Source organism: Callithrix jacchus, chromosome 3, assembly GCF_049354715.1.
Source record: "Callithrix jacchus isolate 240 chromosome 3, calJac240_pri, whole genome shotgun sequence".
In the NCBI taxonomy this organism is placed as follows: Eukaryota; Metazoa; Chordata; class Mammalia; order Primates; family Cebidae; genus Callithrix; species Callithrix jacchus.
In genome coordinates this window covers 74,625,159-74,645,185 of record NC_133504.1, presented here as the reverse complement: position 1 = coordinate 74,645,185, position 20,027 = coordinate 74,625,159, and the positions used below count along the sequence as shown (strand labels likewise).

The 20,027-nt window shown below is 36.0% G+C and overlaps 1 protein-coding gene across 11 annotated transcripts in view; it reads left to right on the top strand.

Annotated features, from left to right (window-relative positions):
• The window catches only part of AFG2A (AAA ATPase AFG2A), a 406,233-nt gene that overhangs the window by 66,298 nt on the left and 319,908 nt on the right, over positions 1-20,027 (top strand). For all 11 annotated transcript variants that reach the window (XR_013532907.1, XR_013532908.1, XR_004740664.3 and 8 more), the window contains one exon: positions 322-476. Coding sequence is in view for 7 of the 11 variants with exons in the window: in XM_078366537.1 (XP_078222663.1) it covers positions 322-476 (155 nt within the window). In the remaining 4 variants the exon portion in view is untranslated. The remainder of the gene's footprint in view (positions 1-321; positions 477-20,027) is intronic.

The window sequence follows — 20,027 nt, the reverse complement described above, 5'->3', positions numbered from 1 at the left end:
AAGCACTTCAGAGCCTGCTGGGTAGGGGATGCTTCCTGGGTTCCCAAGAGTGCAGGGGTGCCTCGGTCCATAGCTGTGGCTGGGTGGCTGCAGCTGTGCCTAGAAGGGTGGGGCTCCTGCTCCACCAACTTTGAAAAGAGCAGGGTTCCTTGCTGTTCCTGGCTCCTACTGGCTTCATGGAGTACACAGTCCTGGCCATCCCTCCCCCACTGCAGCTGGCTTCTTCACAGTGGCTGCTCCAGATGGGCCACCAGTGCCAGTAATTCAGTCTGTATTTATGAAGGAAAAGATAAATCTTGTGTTACGTTCCTCTCTTTGCAGGTCTCTTTGCCTTGCGGAGAATCCTGAAAGAACAACCTAATCTCCCTGATGACAAGGTAGCTGGACTGGTGAAGATTACTCTGAATGATTTCTTGCAGGGAATGAATGATATCAGACCCAGTGCCATGAGGGAAGTAGCAATTGATGTCCCAAATGTAAGTCATTTATATCCCACACTAGCTACACTGTTTGAATTAAACTCCAAAAAAAAACTCAGAGTCCAGGGAGACTGACTTCTTAGGCTAAACTTTTAAAAAACATATTTCTTAATTGAAATTTTTATTGAGATAGCTGTAGATTCAGTGCAGTTACATGACGTAAAATAGGGAGATTCTGTGTGTCCTATTACCTGGTTTCTTCCATTGGCAACATCTTGCAAAACTGTAGTACAAGCTGGGTGCAGTGGCTCATGCCTGTAATCCCAGCACTTTGGGAGGCCAAGGTGGGAGGATCACTTGAGCCCAGGAGACCACCCTGGGCAACATGGTAAAACCCCATCTCTACAGAAAGCACAAAAATTAGTTGAGTGTGGTGGTGCACACCTGTAGTCCCAGCCACAGCTGAGGTGAGAGGATCATCTGAGACCTGGGGAATGCTGAGGCTATAATGAGCCATGATTGTGCCACTGCACTTCAGCCTAGGTGACAGAGCGAGACCCTGTCTCAAAACAAAACACTCAAAATCTATTTTCCAATACCACAAGCAGGATATTCCTACAATCCATTGACCTTACTCAGATTATTTCAGTTTTACTTGTGTATGTATTTATTTGGTTTTATACAATTTTGTCTCATGAAAAGGTTTATTTATCATGGATACTGAGTAGTTTCATCACCAGAAAGATCCCCTATGTTGTCTTTTATAATCACACCCACCTCATTTCTGCCCTTATTTCTAAATTTCTATTTCAGAAAGTTTAAATGGAATCATATAGTATACAATCTTTTGCAATTAGCTTTTTTTCACATAAGTGAAATCATTTGTCTTTCTGTGTACCTTAACTTATTTCACTAGATAAGATTCTCCAGATTCATCCATGTTATTACAAATGACAGTATTTTCTTCTTTTTATAAGGTCAAATAATATTTCATGATACCGCATTTGTTTATACCATCATATCCGGTTTTCTTTCTTGGTTCATCTGTTCACGAACACTTATATTGATTCCATATCTTGGCTATTATGAATAATGCTGCAGTGAACATGAGAGTGCAGATACCTCTTGGAGATACTCATTTCATTTCTTTTAGATATGTACCCAGTAGTGGGATTGCTGGATCATATGGTAACTTTATTTTGAAGAACCACCATACCATTTTCCGTAATGTCTGTACCACTTTAGATTCCCACCAACAGTATACAAGGGTTCCTTTTTCTCATATCCTTGGCAACACTTAATCTTTCATCTTTTTGATAATGGCCTTCCTAACAGATGTGAGCTGGTATCTCATTGTAGTTTTGATTTGCATTATCCTGATGATTAGTGGTGTTGAACATTTTTTCATATACTGGTTGGCCATTTGTATGTCTTTTAACAAATGTTACTGAGATCCTTTGCCCATTTTCAATCAAGTTGGTTTTTTTTTTTTTGCTTTTGAATTGTTTCGTTTCTTAATATATATTTTAGTATTTTGCATATTAACCCCTTATATATGGTTCAAAAACGTTTTCTCCCATTCCATAGGTTGTCTCTTTACTCTCTTTCCTTTGCTGTGCAGAGCTTTTTAGTTTGATGCACTCCTGTTTGTCAATTTTTGCTCTTCTTGCCTGTGATGTTGGAGTATATACGAAAATTCATTGTCTTTACTGTGATAAAGCTTTTCCTTATGTTTTCTTCTAGTAGGTTTACAATTTTAAGTCTTATGTTTAAATATTTAATCCATTTTGAATTGATTTTTTTGTATGTGGTGTGAGAAAACTGGCCAGTTTCATTCATGTGGACATACAGTTTTCCTGACACCATTTATTAAAGAGACTGTGTTTTCATCATTGTGTGTTCTTTGGGACCTTTATAGATCAGTTGACTGTACATGCATGGATTTATTTCTGGGCTCTCTATTCTGTTTCATTTATTTATGTTTGTTTTTATGCCAGTATCATGCTATCTTGATTATAAAGGCTTTGTATTATATTTTGAAATCAGATAGTGTGATGCCTACAGTTTTGTTTTGTTCTTAGATTACTTTGGCTATTTGGTGATTTTTATGTTTCCTTATGAATCTTAGGGTTGCTTTATCTATTTTAGGGGAAAATGCCATTGGAATTTGATAGGGGTTATATTGAATCTGTAGACAATTTTGGGTAGTATGGATATTTTAGTAGTGTTAGTTTTTATAATCCACAAACATTAGATATTATTATTATATATATTTGTGTCTTCTGTTAGTATTTTGTAGCATGAACATTAGATATTATTATATATATTTGTGTCTTCTGTTTATTTTGTCAGTATTTTGTAGTTTTCAGTGTACGAATCTTTTACCATCTTGGTTAATTTGTTTCTGTGCATTTAAAAATACTATTGTAAATGAGATTTTCTTTTTTTAATTTTTTGGATAGTTAGAGTATAGAAATGTTACTGACTTTTGTCGTTGTTTATTTTGTACCCTGACAATTTACTGAATTCATTTATTGGTTGTAATAGGTTTTTTTGTGGAATATTTAGGGTTTCCTTTATTAAGATTATGTGATTGGTAAACAGACAATTTTTTTTTTCTTCCTCAATTTGGATGCCTTTTATTTCTTTTCTTGCCTAATTTCCCTGGCTAGGACTTTCAGTACTATATTAAATAGAAGTGGTGAGGAGGGCAAGCATTTTGTCTTGCTCTTCATCTTAAGAGGAAAAGCTTTTAGCTTTTCATTGTTGGGTATAATGTTAGCTGTGAGCTTTTCATATGAGGTACATTCTTTCTATTCCTAATGTATTGAGAGTTTTTATCATTAAAGGATGTTGAAATTTGTCCAATGTTTTTCTGCATCTATTGAGATGATTATATGATTTTTATTCTTTGTCATTTTAAGGTGGTGTGCATGTGTCAAACCAGCAGCCTTGCATCCTAGGGATGAATCTCATTGGATCATGGTGTATGATCCTTTTAATGTGTGATTGAATTTGGTTTGAAAATATTGTTTTGAGGATATGTCCATCTATTTTCACCAGGGATATTGACCTGTAATTTTCTATTCTTACAGCCTTCTTGTATCACATTAATGCTGGCCTCATAAAGTAAGTTTGGAAGTATTCCTTCCTCTTCAGTTTCTTGGAAGAGTTTGGTGAATTCTAAGTATTTAGAGAAGTAATGCCAATGCTTGAGGGTAACTTCTCAGGTCTTGGAATTTTCTTCATTAGGGAGCTTTCTGATTATTGGTTTATTCTCCTCCCTCATTATTGGTCTGTTCAGATTTTCTTTATGATTCGTTCTTGGTAGGTTGTGTGTTTCTAGGAATTTCTTTCTTTCTTCTTGGTTGGCCAAATTCTTGCCATGTAATTGTTCATATTAGTCTTTTATGATTGCATTTTTGTGATATCAATTGTAGTGTCTCTTGTTTCATTTCTGATTTTATTTACTTGAGTCTTCTTTCTTTTTTTTGTAGTAGTCTAGGCAAAGGTTTGTCAATTTTGCTTATCCTTTGAAAAGGCAACTCATATTGATCTTTTTATATTATTTTTTATATTGATCATTTAAATTATTTTTCTAGTCTCCATTTTATTCAGCTCTGATCTTTAGTATTTCCTTCCTTCTGCTAACTCTGTACTTAATTTGTTCTTTTTTCTATTTCTTTGTTGTGTAAAATTAGACGGTCCATTTGTGATATTTCTTTTTTTTTTAATGTAGGTATTTATTGCTATAAACTTTCCTCATAGAACTGGTTTTGCTGTATCAAAGTTTTGGTATGTTGTGTTTCTATTTTCATTGGTCTTAAGATTAAAAAAATTTTTCTTTTGTCTTCTTCTTTGACCCATTGGTTATTCAGGAGTATATTGTTTAATTTTCACATATTTGTGAATTTTCCTATTTTTTCCCCCTGTTATTCATTTTTGGTTCATGTGATTGTAGACAGAAAAGATATGTGATATGATTTTAGTCTTCTTAAATTTGTTAGACTTGTTTTGTGGCCTAAGATACAATCTATCCTTCAGAATGTTTCATGTGCACTTGAATGTATATCGGAGAGACCCATAGATAGTTCACATCATAGGACTCTGTATAGACAACCCCCAGTACCAACCCAGAGCTGGGTAGACTTGCTGGGTTGCTAGACCTGGAAGACAGACAACAATCACTGCAGTTCAGCTCACAGGAAGTCACATCCATAGGAAAAGGGGGAAAGTACTATATCAAAGGAACATCCCATGGGACAAAACAATTTGGACAGCAGCCTTCAGCCCTAGACCTTTCCTCTGACAGAGCCTACCCAATGAGAAGGAACCAGAAAACCAACCCTGGTAATATGACAAAACAAAGCTCTTTCAGCACCCCTCAAAAATCACACTAGAGATGTGTTTCCATTTGTGTCATTTATGATTTCTTTCAACAGCGTTTTGTAGTTTTCCTTGTAGAGGTTTTTTGACTCCTTAGTTAGGTGTATTCCTAAGTATTTTATTTATTTATTTATTTTGCAGCTATTGTAAAAGTGGTTGATTTCTTGATTTAATTCTTTGCTTGGTCATTGTTGGTGTGTAGAAAAGGCTGATTTGTGTACATTAATCTTGTATCCAGAAAGTTTACTGAATTCTCTTATCAGTTCTAGGAGCTTTCTGGAGGAGTCTGTAGGGTTTTCAAGATAAACAATCTTATCTTCAGCAAACAGTGACAGTCTGACTTCTGTTTTACCGATTTGGATGCCTTTTATTTCTTTCTATTGTCTGATTGCTCTGGCTAGGACTTCCAGTACTATAATGAAGAGGAGTAGTGAGAGTGGGCATCCTTGTTTTTTTCCAGTTCTCCGGGGGAATGCTTTCAACTTTTTCCCATTCAGTGTTGAGTTGCCTGTGGGTTTGTCATAGATGGATTTTATTACATTAAGGTATGTCCCATGTATGCTGATTTTACTGATAGTTTTAATCATAAAGGGACACTGGATTTCATTGTACTTTTTCTGCATCTGTTGAGATAATCATGTGATTTTGTTTTTAATTCTGTTTATGTGGTGTATCACATTTATTGACTTGCGTGTGTTAAACCATCCCTGAATCCTTGGTATGAAATCTGCTTGATCATGGTGGATTATCTTTTTGATATGTTGTTAGATTCAGTTGGCTAGTATTTTGTTAAGTAAGGATTTTAGCATCAATGTTCATCAAGGATATCGGTCTGTAGCTTTCTTTTTTGGTTATGTCCTTTCCTCATTTTGGTATTAGGGTGATGTTGGCTTCATAAAATGAATTAGGGAGGTTCCTTCTTTGTCTTGTGGAATAGTGTCAAATGGATTGGTACCAATTGTTCTTTGAATGTCTAGTAGAATTCTGCTGTGAATCTGTCTGGTGCTGGATTTTTTTGTTGTTGGTAATTTTTAAATCACCATTACAGTCTCGCTGCTTGTTATTGGTCTGTTCAGGACATCTAATTCTTCCTGATTTAAGCTAGGTTGGTTGTATTTTTCCAGGAACTTATTCATCTCTTTGGTATTTTCTCATTTATATGCATAAAGGTGTTCATAGTAGCCTTGAATGATCTTTTGTATTTTGGTGGTGTCAGTTGTAATATCTCCTGTTTCATTTTTTAATGAGGTTATTTAGATTTCCTCTCTTCTTGGTTAATTGTGCTAATGGTCTATTAATTTTATCTTTTAAATAAATGGCTTCTTGTTTTATTTATCTTTTGTATTTTTTTTTTCAATTTTATTTAGTTCTGCTCTGATCTTCGTAATTTTGCTCTTGTTTCTCTAGTTCCTTGAGGTGTGACCTTAGAATGTCAATTTGTGTTCTTTCAGAGTTATTTCAGACTTTTTCATGTAGGCGCTTTAGGCTATGGACTTTCCTCTTAGGCCCGCCTTTGCTGTATTGCAGAGGCTTTGATAGGCTGTGTCATTCAGTTTGAAGAATTTTTAAATTTCCATCTTGATTTCAGGATCAGGTTATTTAATTTCCATGTATTTGCATGGTTCTCAAGGTTTGAAGAATTTTTAAAGGTTCTCAGTTTGAAGAATTTTTGAATTTCCATCTTGATTTCAGGAGTAGGTTATTTAATTTCCATGTATTTGCATGGTTCTCAAGGTTCCTTTTGGAGTTGATTTCCAATTTTATTCCCCTGTGGTCTCAGAGAGTGCTTGATGTAATTTCAGTTTTCTTAAGTCTCTTGAGGCTTGTTTTATGTGGACCTACCTATCAGTTGGTTTATCTTGGAGAAAGTTCCATGCGCTGTTGAATAGCTTGTGTACTCTGCAGTTGTTGGATGAAATGTTCTGTATGTATCTGTTAAGTTCATTTGTTCCAAGGTATAGTTTAATTCCATTATTTCTTTGTTGACTTTCTGTCTTGATGACCTGTCTAGTGCTGTCAGTGGAGTACTGAAGTCCCCCACTATTATTGTGTTGCGATCTATCTCATTTCTTAGGTCCATTCGTAATTGTTTTATAAATTTGAGAGCTCCAATATTAGGTGTGTATTATTCTAAGTAACTCAAGAATGGAAAACCAAGCATAGTATGTTCTCACTGATCTGTGGGAGCTAAGTTATGAGGACACAAAGTCATGAGAATATAATGGACTTTGGGGATTTCAGGGGAAGAAGTGGGAAGGGGGTGAGGGATAAAAGACTGCAAATGTGGTACAGTGTACACCGCTCACGTGATGGCTGCACCAAAATCTTGCAGATCACCACTAAAGAACTTACTCAGGTAACCAAATACCACCTGTACCCCAATAACTTGTGGAAAAATAAAAAATACTAATAATTATTTTTAGAAAAGAAAGTAATGTGTATTCTGCTGCCATTGAGTAGAGTATTCTGTATGTGTTGGTTAGGTCCATTTAGTCTATAGTGCTGTTCAAGTCTGCTGTTTCCTTATTGATTTTCTATCTCAATGACTTGTCCATTGTTGAAAGTGGATTATTGTTGTCTTGTACTGTTCTTATACAGCTGTATGTTATTCCCTTCAGTTCTTTTAATATTTTCTTTATGTATGTAGGTGCTCCAGTGCACATATATTTACAATCACTATATCCTGTTAATGAATTGACTCTTTCTTCATTATATAATGACCTTCCTTGCCTTTTTTGACAGTTTTTGACTTAGTCTGTTTTGTATGATACAAGTATAACCACCCCTGCTTTTTTTTAATTGCTATTTGCATGAAAATTGCTATGAAATAGCAATCAAAATAGAGTTGAAGACTCACTTCAGCTTTAAGAACACATAGAATGAATGTATTTAAGAACACATATAGAATGGATGTATTTAAGAGCACATAGAACGAACATATTTAAGAATGAACGTATTCTATATGTGTTCTTAAAGCTAAAGTGAGTCTTCAGCTCTATTTTGATTGCTATTTGCATGAAATAGCAATCATGCTATTTCATAGCAATTTTCATGCAAATAGCAATTAAAATGAACATATTCTATATGTGTTTAAAGCTGAAGTGAATCTCTTACAGGTAGTGTAATTTTGAATCTTGTTTTTTAATCCATTCAGCCACTCTGTCTTTTGACTGGCAAATATAACCTCTTTTCATTTGAAGTGATTATTGATAGGTAAGGGCTTACTAGAGCTATTTTATTGTTTTCTCTTCCTTCATTTGAATGAATCCTTCACTTTTTTCATGCATTGTTTTCCTGGATTTATGTTATTTGAGTTCTCCTCTAGCTACTTATCTTCTATAAGGTGATTATTTTTTATTCTTATCTGGCAGTTTATGTATCATTGGTCCTTTAGTGTCTGCTACTGGTGCTTAATGTTGTTCCTTTGGTGTCCCGTTTCTCTAATTATTTGTGATCTTTGTGGACTTACGTTATCGTCTGTGCATGTGAAAAAGTAAACAATGAGTCTTGTCTTTACAGGGAAAGCCCTTCACTAGTCAGCTTGTCTAGTGGTGCTGGGTAGGCTGTCTTGCTGCTGTAGTCCTTGGATAGCCTGGTTTGTTGTCTGGGTCAGCAGGTGGATGGTCTTGGTGTCTGGGTCCAAGGAGGGCAGGCTTAGTGCTGGGATGGAGGGGGAGCCTGAGGCCCCAGGGACAGTTCTGGAGCCCTGTCCACTGGGGCTGACCTGGAGCCTGTGTCTATGGGGGTGATCCTGAAGCCTGAGTTCATGGGTGCCACTTGTCGCTGAGGTAGGCTTTTAGTTCAGGACCATAGCGGTTGGTCAGAGCGTGAGACCAGTCTAAGTCTACAGTGGCTGGTTTGGAGTTTGGGGCTGCAAGTGCAAACCTGGCTCATGTGTGGGCCTAGAGCATAAGTTTACAGGGATCCATCCTGGGACTGTGGGGCTGTCCTTGCATTGGTACAGGCCAAGTACTGGAATCTGGGAAAGTTGGATGCTTATGTCACCCTTTTTCCATGTGGACAGTATTTCTCCACATTGTGTTGCCGGAGGTTAGGGGTAGGATGAAGCATGTGATGAGAAACTTTACTTCCTAGTTTCTTCAATACATGTTTTCTTATTTGTTTATTTATTTATTTTTTTGAGATGAAGTCCCTCTTTGTTGCTCAGGCTAGAGTGCAGTGGTGCAATCACAGGTCATTACAGCTACAATCTCCGGAGTTTAATTGACCCTCCCACATCAGTCACCTAAATAGCTAGGACTACTACTGTGGTATGCCAGCACACCCAGCTAATTTTTTATTTTACTTTATTTTTTGTAGATATGGGGTGTGACTATGTTGCCCAGGCTAGTCTTGAATCTTAGGTTCAACCAGTCCTTTCACCTGGCCGTCCCAAAGTACTAGAATTACAGGTGTGAGCTTCTGTGCCTGGCCTGTTTTTAAAGTTTTTCTCCACCCCTGCTACTGTAATCTCTCTCTTGGATTCCTTACCTGTTGTTGAAGGTATTTTCAAGTGTGGGCAGTTGTTCAAACTGATATTTCTGTGAGGAAAGAGCAGTAGAAATTCCTATTCTGCCATCTTTCCATCATCAGTTTCATCAGAGTTGTACTGTTTCTTCCAAAAGCTCTAACATTGCAACTATTTGAAAACTTAGCAACATGTTAGAGGTGGCCTAGTTGTATCCTTTACCTCATTGTGTATAGGCATTTCAGTATCCGTAGGTCTCTTGGTCCTTAACTAATGTTTTTAAATTGTTAGCTAAAAATAAAACAAAAAACAAAACAAAGGAAACTAAAATGATGTTAGATCAATGAAGTAGAGTGTGTGGAATGATAAGTACTTGTTTTTAGTTGTTTTTTTTTTTTTAAGAGTTGGGAGCTTGCTCTGTCACCCAGTCTGGAGTACAGTGGTTCAGTCCTAGCTCACTTTACTGTAGCTTCAAATTTCTCAGCTCAGAAGATCCTCCTGACTCAGCCTTCTGAGTAGTTGGAATAGCAGGCACATGCTATTTTTTAGCAATAGCAGGAAATTGCTAATTTTTTTTATTTTTTTGTAGAGACCAGGTCTTGCCTTGTTACCCAGACTGGTCTGGAACCCGTGGCTTCAAGTGATCCTCCCACCTCGTCCTCCCAAAATGCTAAAATTTCGGGTGCAAGCCACCGCACTGAACCTGTTTTCACTTTTTGAAGTGACTGTGTTCCTTGAACAATGTGTTTTGTGGTCATATAAGTTTGGGAATTGATGGTTCAAATAAAACCAATAGTTTCTTTTCTGCTGGACTTTTCAGAGTCTTTTAATATGCTAATATTTATCATTATGAAGTGATAAAAAGGATTTCTTATGGAAACTTAGTTGCCATGGCTTGGGGAGCAGGGACTTTTTGTAGTTTGCAATGTGATTGCAATAAATGACCACAAGTTCTTCAAATCACTATGTGTTTGCCCTTTTGTGTTGTAGGTTTGTACTCCTATGATAAAACAAGCAGAAACAGTTTTCTCAGGCTTTAAGTCTGTGCCTGGCCCTGTTACTTTCTTTGGCCAATGTGATATCAGCAATCATGATATAAACAGGCTTGAAAGTGCTTGAGGCTTGCCTTCTCTTGCTGTTCCTGTAACTCCTGCCTTAGCTGTAATAAGAAATATTTACTAGTTTCCTGGAGGAAGAGAGACCTTGTGGAACAGTGTGAGCCCTCTTAGCTGAGAGTTCTTCAACCCAGGTGTCCTGCCAATTACTTGACATGTGACATCATGTTGGACTATCCCATCCCGCTTGAAGTTTGTCCACATCAGAAGAATCACCCAGTTAACCCTCAGAACTGTCAGAAATAACATATGTCTGTTGCTTTAAGTCACTAATTTTTGGGGTATTGAATTACAAAAAGCTAAAGGATGCATATACTTGTTAACTTTTTATATAATACGTTGTTTTGTAAATTTAGACTGAGAAACAGTGCTCTATGGATAGGCACATCCCCTAGGGACTTATTGTTAGTTTAGGTTACTTAGTGTGGTTTTAAATTCTTTCTGAGACATTTTCAAATTCACTATTGAATTTTAACTTAATTTTCAAAAATTTCTGTAGCAGAACATACTCATTTAATGTAAATAATTTGACAAATGGAATTATGTAATAATGAATGATATTGGGTTAGTAGAAACTTTATTTCTCTAGAATTGATGTTATAAAATCTTGGCTGATTATTATGAGTTCTTTTTATTTGCAATATTTATCTGTGTTTTATTGCCTACTTTTGCATAAAATAATGGGTCAGGTAGATGCCCAGTCATCAAATGCCACATGTCAGAATTTAAGTTGATAGTTACAAACTATCTACACCATTCAAAAACACTTTTGAGTTTAAAACATTTTGGAACTAAAGAACATATAGTAAGGTTTCAGACTTAAAATTATTGCCAATGGAGAATGTGTTTAAACAGCATCCACTCTTGGAATTACTAAACTCATTTATTCATCATAGGAACTGGTACTACAACTGCATATTTAATTGCTCTAATGAAATATCTTTTTCCTGTATTTTCCTTTAATACGGTATTTACAGTCCATGGACTTGTGCCATTTTCCATTTGGCGCTTTATTATTTGGCCTAAGGCCATGGTGTACTGTGATGTTACTCATGAGCTCTGGAGTGATTAACACTGCTAAAGTACTTTCTTATATTGCTTTTTATGCTTGCTTCAGATATAAAAATTTTCCTGAGAAGTCAACATTTCTGTAATTGGATTCCCAAAAATCCAGTTTCCTGATTTCTGGCAATTACATCTACAGAAATTTCTCCAGATTATTTCTGCAGATGGTTAAATACTTATTTTGGTATAGAAAACCTGTTTGAAATGGGTAATTATCAACATTTAAAAAATAGTATAGTGGGCATTTAGCATCTTTTTCAGAAAATATTTTAGTGGGTAAAGTTAAAACTTCCAACTCACACTTGCCTAGTTATATTTAAGTTTGCAAGAAAGGTGCTAGGATGGAAATATTGTCAGTTATAATATAAATGTTAATACATTACTAATTTAGGAGACCACAAGTGTTAGCCACCTACTTAAATGTAGTGTTTCCTTCTTTTGGAGCTCCTAAATGGTGATTACGGTGACATTAAGTTCAAATGTGTTTTCTTTACAGTATGAATCCTTAGAATCTAGGAATATGCCAATATTCATTGTGAAATTCCAATTGTCTTATCCAGAGATAACAGCTGTTAACATTTTGTTATAGTTCTTATGGGGTTTTTGTGTGCGTGTGTATGTACATATGTATATGAGAGATAGAGCCTCGCTCTGTCACCTAGGCTGGAGTGCAGCATTGTGATCTCAGCTCACTGCAATCTTGATCTCAGCTCCAGCAATTCTTCTGCTTCAGCCCCCTGAGTGGCTGAGAGTACACTCGTGTGCCATCATGCCCCGCTAATTTTTGTATTCTTTTTTTTTTAGTAAAGATGAGGTTTTTCTAGGCTGGTCTATCAGGTGATCTGCTCAGCTCGATCCCCTAGAGTGCTGGGATCACAGATGTGAGTCACAGAGCCTAGCCTTCTTTGTATATTTTAATGTCGTTAATCTTAAGATATAGTAGTTTTATATTCTGCTTTTTTCACTTAAAATTATATAGTACATATTTTACTTAAAAATTTGTTGGCAAAACTTTTAAAATGACTATGCCAAAGACTTTTATATGGATAAACTTTAATTGCTTGATTCTTAACTCTCAAATATTTAGGCTTTTCTGTATTTTTCCATACCATTGTTATAAAGATATTTGTGTGTAAATCTTTGCATTTATGATTTTTAGAAATAAAAGTTTAAGACTAAAATGTGTGATTTTTAAAGCTCGTGACAAACAAATTTTTGTTTTCAGACAGGTTCTAATTTATGATACATGATAAAAATTTTAAATTATGAAACTTTAAGCAAGAACTCATTTTCACTTGGTTATTTTCTTTTACTTTTCTCTAAAGTTCATTTCCCTAACTTTTGGAAAGATCTTTATTATCAGAAATTGATAGCGAATAATCTTTAGATAAATATAGATTTTAAAAAGAAAAATAATTATTAAATATCTTCTTCCTATAAGAGTGCTAAATTTTTAGATAAAAGATAGCCGGACCCTTGCTTTTCATGGATTTTATAGTACATGACAGCAGGTTGTTACCTTTTATTTATATCCTTAGTACTTAGCATATGAATAGCACATAGTAGATACCCAATCAATATTTGTTGAGTGAATGAATGAATGAATAACTGTAATTTTCATGAATAAACTTTAGATTAATGGTAAATTTTAGATATATGTGAAAGTGAATTTCTCATTTTTCTTCTTTACCAAAGTACAATAAAGTCTATTATTACCCTCATGAACCATCTTTAGACTTCTCATATTTTATAAAGCAGTTGATTTCTTTCATGAATTTTAATCCATGTTCAGTGAATTTAACACTTTTAGAATAAAAATGCCTATAATATTCCTACACAATCTAATCTGGAAGGATATAAAGAAATCCTTTATGTTTTCTGCAGAAACATTTTGCTGCTTTTATCTACTATTAAAAATTCTTATTTTAATAAGGTAAACAAAAAATCGTGCTTTTAATATTTCATTGTGATAGATTTATCTGTGTGTGCCGTAACAGTTATTAATGATAAATGGTGTTCTTAACCAAATATATACAAATTGAGTATCCTCAAGTTTAATTATTTTATGCATCTAAACCTACCTTACCTCATCTCCATGCTTTCTCTGTTTCATTTTATGTAGCATTTTAGGTTGTTCCTTATTATTTGGAAGTAATTCATCTTTACAGTTTTTGATCTTGCCTTTGGATTCTAGTTTTCAGAATTTGGACATTTGGTTCACAATGAGCTGATGTATAAACCATTAGAAAGATAGTACTCCATTTTCTTGTGAACCTGATTTTGTAAAATGAACTGCAGCCAGAGCCTCAGGACTGTAACCCAAACCCCTTAGTAAGCTCCAATCCAGGTTAAACTTAGAGGTTGTTGACTATCAAATTGAGTGTATACCAAATATCATTAGTTACATAAATGTTTCTTATTTAATGTCATTTTAAAATGTATCAGTTATCTTTATTATATGAATAATTAAAAGACTGTCTCTTTCACTAATTACATACTTAAAATTTACTACTATATTTTTACCTGGCACCTTTTCAGATGAGCCTAGAACATCAGAATGTGACAGTGAGTTGAGTTTTGTAGGATAAGCTCATTAGCAGTACATTTCTGGTGGAAAGGTTTGAGTGAAATAGTTTAATTGACTATAATTATATTTAATTCTTCATATGCCCTTAGGATAATTAGAAGAAATTCATTTTTGCATTCCTTAAATACAGTACTGTATTTTATATTTTATTTTTTACAGACTCAAAGATTGAGGGTTTCTGTGATGCTTTATTAAATAAAGGAATGCTTTTTTTGTAATAAATAGTATAACCTGTGGAAATTCTATTAATTCCATATTGGTCCTTGGCAGGGCTTTTAAATTTGGTTTCTTTTGATTTGCTTCTTGTTGTCTAGACAGAAAAGTGTCTTCTATCACTCCCAAGATCCCAATCTTTCTTGCCAACTTCTCTTGTGCATTTTTATAGTTTTAAGTAATAGCAATTGAACAGGAAAGCACATTTGGGAAAGTAGATTACTTTTTACCAGGAAATAGTGCCAAAATCAAGATTGCAGTTTTAACCTTAAATATTTCAGAAGTTTAACTCTTTCATTTCACTTTTCTTTTTATACCTTAATTTTCTTGTGCTTTTATAAAGGAGGAAAATGGGAGAAATAGCAATTTACTGGAAGGATCATCGGTTTCTGTCCTCAGCTCTGATCCTGATTAACTTTGGTGAAATCAAATAGTCTTCCTCTCAGACTCTAAATTAAAAAATTTCATTTTCAATTTCTGATGTTACCTTGTTTTGTATTTAGAAATAATGTTGAAGTTGTGATAGAGGCATATGCTGTGCTTCTTTGTACAATTGATCAGTACTCTGTAAATACTTGATTTGCTACAGGTACATATTTTCATAGAGTAAAGGAGATAATTCACGTAAAGACTAGTACCCACTAGTAGGGTTAATGTGGTTCTTTTGTGGTACCACACTTCATCACTTTACTGTAGTAGATATGAAGTAATTGTATACTCATTTGATCTCACCCTTTAGTTCATTGGTCCCATTACTTCATAGTGTGATCTTTCCAAAATAAATTACTGATATAGCTTAAAGTCTATCATCAGCATAACTGCCTATTTAACTGCCTATCAATCATCTCTAGGATGAAATCTGTGCTCTTTAGTTTAGCCTCCTTCTCCACTTGCATCTCACATTATGCTCTAGTCTTGGTGAACCACTTCATATTTTTGCACATGCTGTCCTCCCATCTGCCTGGAAAATTATTTTATGACCTCTCAGTTCCCAAAGATCCTATAATATTTACACCTCATCCTCTCCATACACATGGACTCCAAATACACATATATGCCTTGAGAACATAATTATGTCTTGTATACCTTTGTATCCCTAGTGCTTGGCAAATAATAACAGCTAAATGAATGTTAGTTGAATGGCTGAGAGGATATTTTATGAAGCAGTTTATAGTAGTCTATTTTTCAGAAATAGTTTTTCCATAGGTATTTGTCACGATTCTGAAGGGAAACAGAACCAATGGATGGGTGGGTGGATGGATGGATGGATAGATGGATGGATGGATGGATGGATGGATGGATGGATGGATGGGTAGATGGATGAATGGGTAGGTAGGTAAATAGGCAGATAGATAGATTGATGGCTCATTGGATGGACAGATGGATGGATGGACCGTTGGGGGAGATTTATTACAGGAATTGGCTCATACAATTATGGAGGCTGGGAAGTCCCTCATAGGCTGCCTACAAGCTGGAGACATAGGGAAGCCTGGAGAAGGTAGCGTAATTCATTCCAAGTCCCAAGGTCTCATAACCAGGGAAGCCAGTGATTTAATTCTCAGTCTGAAGCTGAGGCCTGAGAATCCAGGAGGCTGCTGGTATAAGTCCCAGAGTCCAAAGGCTGGAGCACCTACACTCCCAATATTCAAGGGCAGGTAAAGAAGGGTATCATAGCTCCAGGAAAAAAAAGGGAAATTTGTCTTTTTACTGCCTTTTTATTCTGTCTGAGCTCTTAGCTGATTGGATGGTGCCTGCCTATATTGAGGGCTGATCTTCCCAACTCACTTCATCAATTCACACCATTCTCCTTTGGAAGCACCTTGACTGAATCAAGGGATATCTAATAGCTAGTAAAGCATCCAAAAATAAAGCCTTACTAGCTATTAGATATCCCTTGATTCAGTCAAGCTGACACCTAATTTTAGCATCACACCATATGTTTTTGTTGTGTAACAGCTTTATTTAGATGTAATTCACATACCAAACAATTTACTCATTTAAAGGGTACAATTATGGTCTTTAGTTTATCCATAGACTCAAGTAACCATCTCCACAGTCAATTTTTTTTTTTAAAGACAGAGTCTCACTCTGTCACCCAGGCTGGAGTGCAGTGGCACGATCTCTGCTCACTGCAACCTCCGCCTCCCGGGTTCAAGCGATTCCCAGAGTGCGAAGGCTGGAGAACCTACAGTTCCAATATCCAAAGGCAGGTAAAGAAGGGTATCCTAGCTCCAGGAAAAAAACTCAGCCTCCCAAGTAGTTAGGACTACAGGTGTATGCCACCATACCCAGCTAATTTTTGTATTTTCAGTAGGGATGGGGTTTCACCATCTTGGCCAGGCTGGTCTTGAACTCCTGACCTCATGATCCACCCACTTCGGCCTCCCAAGGAGCTAGGATTACAGACGTAAGCCACTGCACCTGGCCTTCCACAGTCAATTTTTAAAGATTAGCGTCATCCGAAAAAGAGACCCTCTACCCTTTACTCATTACCTCCCAACCTGCCCATCTCATTAGACAATCACTTTGATTTGCCTATTCCGCACATTTCATATAATGGCATCATAAAATATGCGGCTTTTTGTGAATGGATTATTTTACTTAGCATAAGGTTTTCCAGGTTCATGCCTGTTGTAGCATGTATCAGTATTTAATTTTTTTAAATTGCCAGATTATATTCCATTGTTTTACTATAGCCCATTGGATTTATCAGTTCATCAGTTGAGGGACAATTGGGTTGTTTCTGCTTTTTGGCTATCACGATAATCCTGCTATGAACATTCATGTACAAGTTTTGGTTTGAATACTTTTAATTATTTTAGGTACATATCTGGAAGTAGAATTGCTGGGTTACATGGTAACTTTATGTGTGATCTTTTGAGGAACTTCCAGATATTTTCCAAAGTGACTGCACCATTTTACATTCTTACCAGTAGTATATGGAGAGTTCGTGTTTTTCCATTTCTTTGCTAACACTTGTTATTATTCTATCTTTTTGATTATAGCTATCATAGTGGGTGTGAAGTATTATCTCATTGTGGTTTTGACTTTAATTTCCCAAATGATTAATGATGTTGAGCATCTTTTCATTTGCTTATTGACCATTTGTATTGTCTCTCCCTTAGGGAAATGTCTAGTCAGATCCTTTCTCATTTTTAACTAGGTGATTTCTCTATGTATTATTGAGTTGTGAGAGTTCTTTATGTAGTCTAGATACAAGTCCTTTATCAGATATGTGATTGGCACATATATTCTTCGATTCAGTTGGTTGTCTCTTTCACTTTCTTCATAGGGTCCTTTGAAGCACAAAAGTTTTTAAAAATTTTTGATTAAGTCCAATATGTTTTTGTTGCTGTTGTTGAATGTATGTTTGGTGTCCCATTTGAAAAACTGTTGTCAAATCCAAGGGCCGATTTGCTCTGTATTTTCTTCTAAGAGTTTTATAATTTTAATGCTTACATTTAGATGATTGATTCATTTCTATCCCCCTAGATAGAGTTAACCCTATTTTTGTGTGTAACCATAGTCTTATAGAAACTTTATAACTTGAAATTTTGAGAACCATATGTGGGGGGAAAATTTGTTTATTTTTACTGTGGTAAAATATATGTAGCATACACTGTGCCATTTTTAAGTGTACAGTGTGGCATTGTTAAGTGCATTTGCATTGTACGACCATCACTGGATCCATCTTCAGAACTTTTTCTTCTTTTCAAACAGAAACTCCATACTCATTAAACAACTCCCGATTCCTGTTCATCATTGAGTATGATGCTAAAATGGGAAAAGTAAGGTAGATTGATTAAAATTAATCTGAAAACTAGCAGATGTTTGAGAATTCCATCATAGGCCTGAAATATATTTAAGGATAAGTTTAAAGCCTTGGTATAATGTTTTCTCTAATGTCCTAGGTTGAATGTAGATGGAGAGTAGGTGGAGGTATGAGTTCTGGAGAACTCTTGTTTATAGTTTTATTACCTATCTGTCTGTGCATCTGTCTTCATTGGGGCTCTCCAAGGCCACTCTCAGGCTCAATGATCACTAGAAGGACTCACTGGACTCAGAAGCTATTGGGAGGAGGCATTATTCCTGACCCTTTGTGAGATTGTGAACCATATGCTCATGGTTGTGATTTATTAACAGTGAAAGATACAGATAAAAATAAACAAAGGGAAAAGGTACATGGGTAACGTCCAGAAGAAACCAGGTACAAGCTTCTAGATGTCCTTTTCCAGTGGAGTCACCTGGCAACACACTTAATTTTCCCAGCAACTATGTGTGACAACAGGTATGGAGTTACTACCAAACAGAGAAGTTCACTTGAGCCTTAGTGTCCAGAATTTTGCTGGAGGTTAGTCACATTGGTATACTACAGTGCGGGCATGACTGACCTCAACTACCCAGATTCTAGTACTTCCCAGAGCAAAAACAAGCGTTTACCATAAATCACACTGTCAGTATAATCTTATCTGGTCAAACTGGTATAGCATGGCCCAAGACACATGCATACTGGAATATTGTGCCTGATGCATGTTTTTGTATGCACCAGTACATAATTCTCTAGTTTACTAACTCCATACTTTATTTGGATCTCATTAGTTTTTCTCTAATATCCTTAGTCTGTTTCAGAATCCCTTGTAGATTTTCACATTACATATGGTCATCATGTCTCTAGGTTTCTCTGGGCTATGACAATTTCTTTTCTTATTTTCGATGGCCTTGACAACTTTAAGGTATCCTGGTCAGGTCTTTTGTAGAATGCCTCTCAATTAGAGTTTGGCTGATGTTTGGTTTGACTGGGATTGTGGGTTTGTGGAGGAAAACCAGACATGAAGTTCCATTCTCATCATAGTGTAACTAATGTATAAAATTAGTTTTGAAATTTTAATGATCTAATTAAAAAATCTCCCAGCCCCTCAGAAATACTTAATCATATTTTAGGCCAATATGCTACTTACATGCAGAATTTGTTCTCAGTGGCATTTCTTTTTTTTTTTTGAACCAGAGTTTCGCTTTTTGTTACCCAGGCTGGAGTACAATGGCGTGATCTTGGCTCACTGCAACCTCCGCTTCCTGGGTTCAGGCAATTCTCCTGCCTCAGCCTCCTGAGTAGCTGGGATTATAGGCACGCGCCACCATGCCCAGCTAATTTTTTGTATTTTTAGTAGAGACGGGGTTTCACCATGTTGACCAGGATGGTCTTGATCTCTTGACCTCGTGATCCACCCGCCTCAGCCTCCCAAAATGCTGGGATTACAGACTTGAGCCACCGCACCCGGCCCTCAGTGGCATTTCTTATATGATAACTTTCAATTAATATGCAGCCTCTTTTGCAGTGGTGTCAAGATCTCTGTACACAACTTCATATATTCCTAGAGACAACGGGAAAGGAAGCCAGAAGGGAGAACAATAATTGGTCAAGTCACAGATTAGGGAAGCTAAAATGGGTCTCTTTTACTAAATTAGAGTCTGGAGTAAAACTCCAGTCTGGTCCTTCAGCATGACTCTTCTATTATTCTCATATGCCTCTTTTCCTTCTACAAGCCAAATTAAAATTTAATATTGGGGTGTCAAACGGTACAAACTCATTCATTCTCTTTAACTGCCTAACTCCCACTCATTCTTCATATAGTTGCTTAAATGTCAGCTCTTGTAGGAAGCCATGCTTAGCTTAAGAGGACCCTCAAGGCCTGTCATGGGCTCTTGTAGTATCCCATATAATTTTTTGTCTAGTCCTTAAAGTAAATAATTATTAGTGTATTTTTAAATGTATT